Genomic DNA, 7908 nt, shown 5'->3' on the forward strand with positions numbered 1-7908 from the left:
GCCCATCTTCCAAAATACTCAGAAATCAAGTCATTTATTTGTAAAGGATTCATTTAAGTGAAGTAGTATAAATATTAAGCTAAAGAAGAATAAAAATACTTATCATAGTGCACCAGGTAACACAATTTAGGCAGAAGAAATTAATATATGCCTTTCTTCAAATAAACCAAATAAATATTTTAAATAAGTACAATCACTTTTTAAAAAATATTTTAGTTAATAATATAAGCTACTCATAATGGAAATTTTTACAATAACTAAGAATGAGTCAACAAGCAAATACAAGTTGTTATAGAATATGCTGCTTAACATTCAATTACATTTATTATCACAAATAACGCAAAGCGCCCACACATAACTCAGATTAGCCTAAACCCCTGTACGGTACACAAACTGTCACACAACTACTACTAATAAATTAAGTTATATATTTTAGTCAAGCATGGAAAATATGGAATTGAAAATTAAAAACCCTGAAAAGAATGTAAAAGTTAAAATCTTATCAATGAAATCAAATTTAAGGCCACATTTAAAGTAACAAGGCTTGACTTTATCACTTGCAATGATCCTAACCTAAAGGGATTTGCCAAAGGTTCACAGGAAAATAATTTCTATATTTAAGATAATAATTAATAGTATCTTTTATACAACACTTAATTGTGTAAACCTGTCTGGACATTGGTCACTCGATTCTTAGTGGACAGCTGTTTTGTTTTACATGCCCAATATTCTTTCCCCTTTGACAACTGAACCGCTCTCTCCAGTGGAGAACCCACCTCATTTGGTTGGAGTAGAGTTTAAACCACTCATCCCAACATTTACCCTTGCACTCAAACTCCCAGAAATGAGTCCTTTCACAAGCCTTGCCAGAACATTCCACTCGCTGGCCACAGTGATTGTTTTAGAGATGGGCACATGATTCAAGCTTGGCCAATGAGTTCTTGCCAAAATTTTTGTTAGAGCTCATAGGAAAACATGTTCTGTCTTATGGCATTGTGAATTGTAAGGACAATCAAAGTCTGGGGCTGACAGTGAGGCCATCACTGCTACCACCTGAAGAAAGCCTGCCAGACAGTGAAACCAATACAGCAAAGAGTAAATCCAATAAAGGGAGAGTGGAGAGTCGGGGGCATCCTGGGGAAAGGCAGAGAGAGCCCAAGCCCTAAAGATATTTGAACATCCTGCATCTAGTCAGGCCTGAACCCACTGGAACTCCCACCTATGTGAACGAATCAATAGTTTTTCTGTGCACATTTCTGTCACTTAAAATCTAATGACTCCTAACAAATATGACAATCTTTGTAAGGTAAAGGTAGGCAGAGCAAGTGTTAACTATCCTTATTTAACAATGAAGATACATGCTCAGAGAGGAATACAGAACATTTTGACCCTGAGGATATTCTGAAAAGCATTTTCATCAGAATAATACTAGCATTCATAAGTTTGCATTAAGTAACTAGCATTTAGAGCAAAATTAAGCCAAAAGAACGTCTTGATCAATTTTTATAGAGCACATTTTTATTTTTATTTTATTTACAGTATTATTTTATAGTGATTTGATTTATCAATCACATTTTTGGTCCATGTAGAATTTCACCACTCTGTTTTCCTTTGTGGCCATCAGCATGGATTGGTTATCAGAAAGATTGTGCTCTTTCTTCAGTATTAACCAGTAACAAATTTTGCAGTATTGTAGAGTTTTATTTTATATTGATAATTTCTAGTTAGTCTTTGAATTTTTATATGACTGATAGTTTTTATCTAATTCTTGGCTAACCCATGAGAAAGATGGGCATTTTCCTCAAATATCTCAAGGCTGTTCTATTGTCAAGATCTTTACCAGTCTCAAAAATGCTTTTCTCAGTTACATATTTCAGGCACATCTGTGGTAGCCCTTCTAAAATGTGCTTATGTTAATGAATATACACACTTTAGGACAATTAACTCTGAAATGGACTCACAATTCAAGGACTTGTCGCTCTGACGAAGAAGTTGGTTTAGTGCAGGGTTTCTCAACAGCCAGCACTACTGACATTTCGGGCCAGGTGGTTCTTCTTTGTGCGGGGCTGTCCTGTGCATTGTAGAGTGTTTAGCAGCATCACTGGCCCCTACCCACTAGATACCAGTAGTGTACCCTTCCTCTTGGTCATGACAATCAAGAATGCCTTCAGACACTCCCAAATGTCCCCTGCAGGAGGGGAATCACCTCTGGTTAAGAATTACTTTAGTGTCACCATTTTTTTATATATAAAAGTTAGACTCAAGAGAAAACCAAATATATCAGCACTTTCCAGGTTGGTCTGCATGCTCCTAATATGGGTCTTACTAACAATTTATTAGGATACAACTGTTCCAGGATTTTACTGCTAAATTCTTTGGTATCTAAGAGTCACAATGTCCTCAGGGTCAAAATAGCCTGCTGCAGGTTCAGAGTAGTTAATAATTTCCCCACAGTTTAATACCTAGTAAATACAGAGCTAAGACTTGCACACACAATAGGTTTTCCCTTTATATCATATTTCTCAACTGAAGCAGGAGTTCTGTATTTCCCTTCCCCAAAGTCATTAATTCTGTTATAGCCCAAGGATATAATTTTAAAATCACAAAAACACATATGGATAGATGTTTATTGCACTGTTATTATATATTTAAAAATAGACAACCTGAATATCTAAGAATAGGAAACTGGCAAAAGAAATTATATGGGTAAATATATGAACTTAATGCCTATTTAAAATGATCATGTACAGCAATATTTATCACTATGTTAACACATTAACAACCATGGCTAAGAATAAATTATAAAACATACATGACCCTATTTTTAAAATGAAATATGTATTTATGTAAACATACAGTTTACAAAATCTGATAGTATTAACACAAAAAAGGTGACAATTATGAATTTGCACGGAAGGCTTATGTTTTAGGGAATTTGTACTCTTCATTGTTCTACAATGAACATTCATTTCTTGTATAAAAAGTATTTTTAAATATTTCTGTAAATAAACTTATCTCATACAGATAAAACTGTGAATCGCTTTAATAATGGTATAAGAGGACAGCATGAAACATGTCACAGTGGGTTTATGCAGAGTTGTTTCCAGATTTTTCATTTGATCTTGATCTCTTGTATAACTGAGTCTGTTAAACATCGGAGCCCTACTGAACTCATTTGCCTTCATCTGTGAAAACACTACAGCAATCTTTATTGAAAACTCTTTGCAGTAGCTAACCTTGTCACTCTTTATTCCTCAAACCAAGGGACAATACAACTAACTGAAGTGCAAAGAGACGTAAAGAATTTACAGATTATGGGTGCTTAGACTACCTAATAGCAAAGGATAAAAAGCAGTGGGTTTGGGGATTTTTTTTTTTTTTTTAACAAAATGACCCTGTCTTCCCTCTGCTTCTCAGGCTTTATAAAGCTCCTACCTTGAAAGCCAACAAGGCAATTCCAGCCTCTCCCACTCCTTCTCTGTATGAACTGGAACATACGTCACCAAATGCTTATTAGGTGCACGGAGTTGACAGGCACAAAAAGGAATATAAAGATCAATAAGACATAATACAGTCCAGGAGAGATAAGAATAGTAGATAATTTGTATCTGTTGTTTATGTACCTTGCTGCTCTTTTTCCAAACTACTAGGAAGCAAGGTCAACTACAAGCACAGAGGAGATGAGTTACTGGTCACATGTGTGAGTGCAGCTGAGAGCATCTTTCCAGCCTAAACTGTAATTAATTACGGCATGCTGCTATTTATGGTTTACATTTGTCTGTGTATGACCTCTGGTTCAAAATGGGACACTCCAAACTTGATGGCCTATACTATGTCCCAGGGAAGCCCAGGGCTTGCCTTCAGCTTACCTGGCTCAAAGCTGTTCTCACTTGAGTCCAGATCTCTGGTGAGTTTCCACCTGCATTTATCCACAGTCCCCATACCTTCAACCTTGTGATCTTTGTGGCAGCAAGGCCAGTGGGGTTAACATCATTTACTTCTCGTGCTATGATCCTACCAGAGTCAATGACTGAGTCTAAGAAGTTAATATGTTGTCTGTAATATATTCATGAATCTCACATTTGAAGCAAGGCCTATAGTTTGATTTGCTGGACATAACACAAATTTTTAGGACATTTCTAATGTTTTTATAATCAACATGTACCACTCATGTACAAAGAACAATTTTTATTATTTTTTTAATGTTCACATGAATTAACCCTGCTCCATCAGCCTACCTACATAGTTTTGACAGTTCTAAACCTAAAAGGAACTGGCTTCACTTCTTCTAAAGCCAAGGAAACAAAATAAATCTCACATAGCTGAAAATATATGTACTAAGAACAATAAAGATGCCAACTTTTATTGAACATTAATATGTGCCAGGAATTATATGAACTAATTAAATCATCACAACAACCCTATCAAATATACTATCCTTATTCTCATTTTACAGTTAAGAAAACTGGAACACAAAATTAAGTAACCTACGCTCAAATACCCCTATCTAGACAGTACAGAAACGGGCTCCAACCCAGACTGTTTAACTCCAAAGCCCAAGTTATAGATTATGCTACACTTCTCTTGAACTCTCTGCCTTCTAGGACCAAGGAGCAACAACCAAACAGAAAACTCAAAGAATAAAAAAACAAACGAATGAACAGTCAACCTAGAAGCATAATCACTGATAAAGGGGCAGATGCTGAAATCACCACAACTCTATACAGGGAAAAAAAAAAAAAAGTTTGTTCAACGGATGGAAGAAAGCGTGAATGAATGAATGAAACATAAAAGACTTAAACTCTCTCATTTTCTGTAGAGGAAAATTATTGGTGGTAACAGGAACAAGGAAACTAGCAACTTCATGGAGGAAATCTCTTTTCTAAGCAATAAAGACAGTGACAAAATCTTGCCTAGCATCACTTTGCCATTCAAGAGAAGCAACAACATACATCCCTGACCTTAACCAGCACAAATGCTCTAACTCCAGCACACACACAGACTCCTAAAACCAGTTCAGGTAGAGCCAAGAAATACTGCGCTTAGAAATCAGAGCATGTGATTTGACTATAGTCACTACTTAGCTGTGTGCTCTTCAGCAAGTCACTTTTCCCTTTTTGGGTCTACGTTACCTCAATTGTAGAGACAGGGGTTTTAATTAAATCAAGTTGTGAGGGTTTCTCAGCTCTAAGATGTGAACCTGCGAGAGATGAAAACTCCTGTAAAACTTGGAAAGGCTAGTGGATACATTTAAACCCTAATGATGGGTTCTTTGCCGAGAATGTACACTTCTATGCTGCCACTAGCCCTGGCTGGAACAAGGCACAGACTGACTTCCAGGCCCTTGGGACTCAGCGAGCAAGGTCAAGTCTAGCTTTCAAAGCCCTCTGAGGGCTGCTGCATTAATCTCTGCGTGGACTATAATCCAAGTCAGAATTCCGAGGGTGAAAGCAACAGTGGGGGAAGAAGGACGCACTATTCCAGGTCATCAGAAATCTAAATTCAGTATCCTCGGGGTACACAATGAGGCTCAGAGAGGGCAAGCGCGCAGCCCCGCGTTACACAGCAGTTAGCGACGAGGTGGAGACCAGAGCCTCTATCCCCCGGCTCCCCGCACAGCGCTCCTTCACAAGCGAAGCAGCAGAGACTGCGGGGGGGGGGGGGGGGAGCGGCGGAGCGCAGGGGCCCCGCGCGGACCGCAGGGCGGAGGGGGCGCCCGAGGTTACCTGTGTCGGCCCCCGCCCCGGCGTGCACCAGCCTGACCTCCGACCGCCGCGCGTCGCCGCCCGGTCGACCCCGCATCACCTGCCGCAGGAGCAGCCGCACGCGCCGCGCAGCCGGGCCGCCGGGGCCGCCGGGCGCCCCGAGGAGCAGGAACCGGGACTGCATGGGGCCGGGGGCGTTGTCGGGCTCGGCGAAGGGGTCGGGGCGAACCGCGCTCCCGGCGGGCTGCGTGAGGCTGCTCGGCGTGGGGGACAGGAAGCAGCTCCGCGCCGGGTCCGCCGGAAACTCCTTCCCCCGGCGCGGCCGCCTCTGCGGTGTCGGGCCGGCCCGGCCCGGCCCACGGGGGCGAGGGGAACCGGCATTCGCCCTCGGAGGCCCGGCCGGAGCCGGCCAGGAGGAGCACCGGGCCGAGCACTGGGCCTGGCCGGCCGCTCCGCTTCTCCTGCGGACCCTTGGCTCCGGGACCGCGCGCTCGCCCTCTTCGCCCTCACCTGCGACTGTTCACCTGGGTTCCCCAGGCCGGCCTCTAGTCGTTCCCCGTAGTCCTGTGAACGCTGGGGAGTCCAGGAAATGCTTGAGGGTTCCAGGAGCATTTGATGGTGTGACTCTTCAAATACTTATTCTAAGTCTTCGTTTCTTGGTTGATGGCCTAATCTTATATTTCGCTTTCCCAGAACGCGGCCTCAAACCCTTTTCAGAAATTGAGTACGTATTCTGGAGATTGTGGGAACTGACACCTGTCTGGATTCATTGTAACCGTACCTGTGTTTCCAATTAGTACCTGAGAGCCTTACCCTTTGTTTATTTTTAAAACGTGTTTTATAACCATACCTTAAATTCTAATTGGAAAACACATCTTGGTGATATATAGAAATTACCTTAATGTCAGAAAGGACCTAAATCAAGCACTTTTTCGGTCATTCTGCAGTTGAAGAGTTATATAAACATACTTTATATCTTTAGTAAGATTAAAAAAAAGCAAACTAGGTTATTAGCTAAGGCTGTCTCCCTGTATCCATACCAAAAGCAGAAATGGTCCTACCACAAAGCAAACTAAGCCTAATATAATTATATGGTATCTTCAAAATACCAGGAGTGAATTGACCAAGGCAAAATGCTTAAATCAAATTACACAAACATCAAACAGAATGCAGAAGGCTTCGCTTTCAGCTAAAGGCCTTGTTAATTCTACAGCAGTTAGTATCTTTAAATATATACCAAGCACCTACCATGGGCATAACCCTGTGACTGGTGCTGAGAAGAAAGTGGAGGAGACAGTAAAAGAATCTGAACTGAGGAAGGCTGGTGCATCTTGCTGAGGATTGGGCTTAACATGTTAAGGCTGAAACAGGCTTCTAACCTAGTTGGGGAGAAGGTGAAAATAAAGGTAACTGCATGCTGTATTACAACATGGTTTCACATGTATGTTCTCATATAATCTTCATAACAGCCCTGAGACAGCTAGGCAAAAATGTAATAAATGTAGAATATAACAGTTTACAGACTGTTCTCCCACTTTGAGTATATGCTATGTGGCAGGCATTGGGCTAAGTATTTTAATGCATTATCTCATTGCACACAGCAGCACTTTGATTGAGGTATTATTATTATTCCCCATTTTACAGATGAGGAAACTGAGGCTGGAAGAGTTAAATACCTTGGTCAGGGCATCTCCAATTAATCTTACTGGAATGCAGAACAGTCTTCCAACAGTGGAAAAACAATGGAAGGTAATTGAGCAGAATGATTGGTGAAAGCACTAAGAGCTCTTGGAGTTGAGATACTGGCAATACAGTTTACAGCATTCGGTCATTCAACAACATTTACTGAACAACTATGGGATAAACAGTACCCTGCTAGGTCCTGGGTAGCAATGGACTCACATCAAGTATAGAAGACAAACATATGCATAAAGAATTACAACACAATCAGGCATATGTTTAGGATATTTAGACTCAGAGTACTCTGGGGCAGAGTGCTTTGGCTGGGAGAGATCAGGGAGGTTTCACAGGGAAGATAATGCTTGAAGTGCTTCTTGAAGGATATGCAAGAATTTTTCAGGCTGAGAAAAGGGCACGTGGTATCTGGCAGAGGGAAGAGCAAGTACAAAGGTACAGAAAGCTGAAGTGCGTGGCAAGACTGACTCAGAAAGTGGTTCACTGTGTCTAAGGTCAAGTACTTAAA

The 7908-nt window shown here is 41.0% G+C and overlaps 1 protein-coding gene across 3 annotated transcripts in view; it reads right to left on the bottom strand.

The window, feature by feature from the left end:
* VWA8 (von Willebrand factor A domain containing 8) overlaps window positions 1-6021 on the bottom strand; it is a 294919-nt gene extending 288898 nt beyond the window's left edge. For all 3 annotated transcript variants that reach the window (XM_032496061.1, XM_032496060.1, XM_032496059.1), the window contains exon 1: window positions 5727-6021. In XM_032496061.1, coding sequence (XP_032351952.1) covers window positions 5727-5889 — 163 coding nt within the window. In that variant the 5' untranslated portion in view covers window positions 5890-6021. The remainder of the gene's footprint in view (window positions 1-5726) is intronic.
* Between the last annotated feature and the right edge of the window lie 1887 nt (window positions 6022-7908).

Source organism: Camelus ferus, chromosome 14 (assembly GCF_009834535.1).
Source record: "Camelus ferus isolate YT-003-E chromosome 14, BCGSAC_Cfer_1.0, whole genome shotgun sequence".
Taxonomy (NCBI): Eukaryota; Metazoa; Chordata; class Mammalia; order Artiodactyla; family Camelidae; genus Camelus; species Camelus ferus.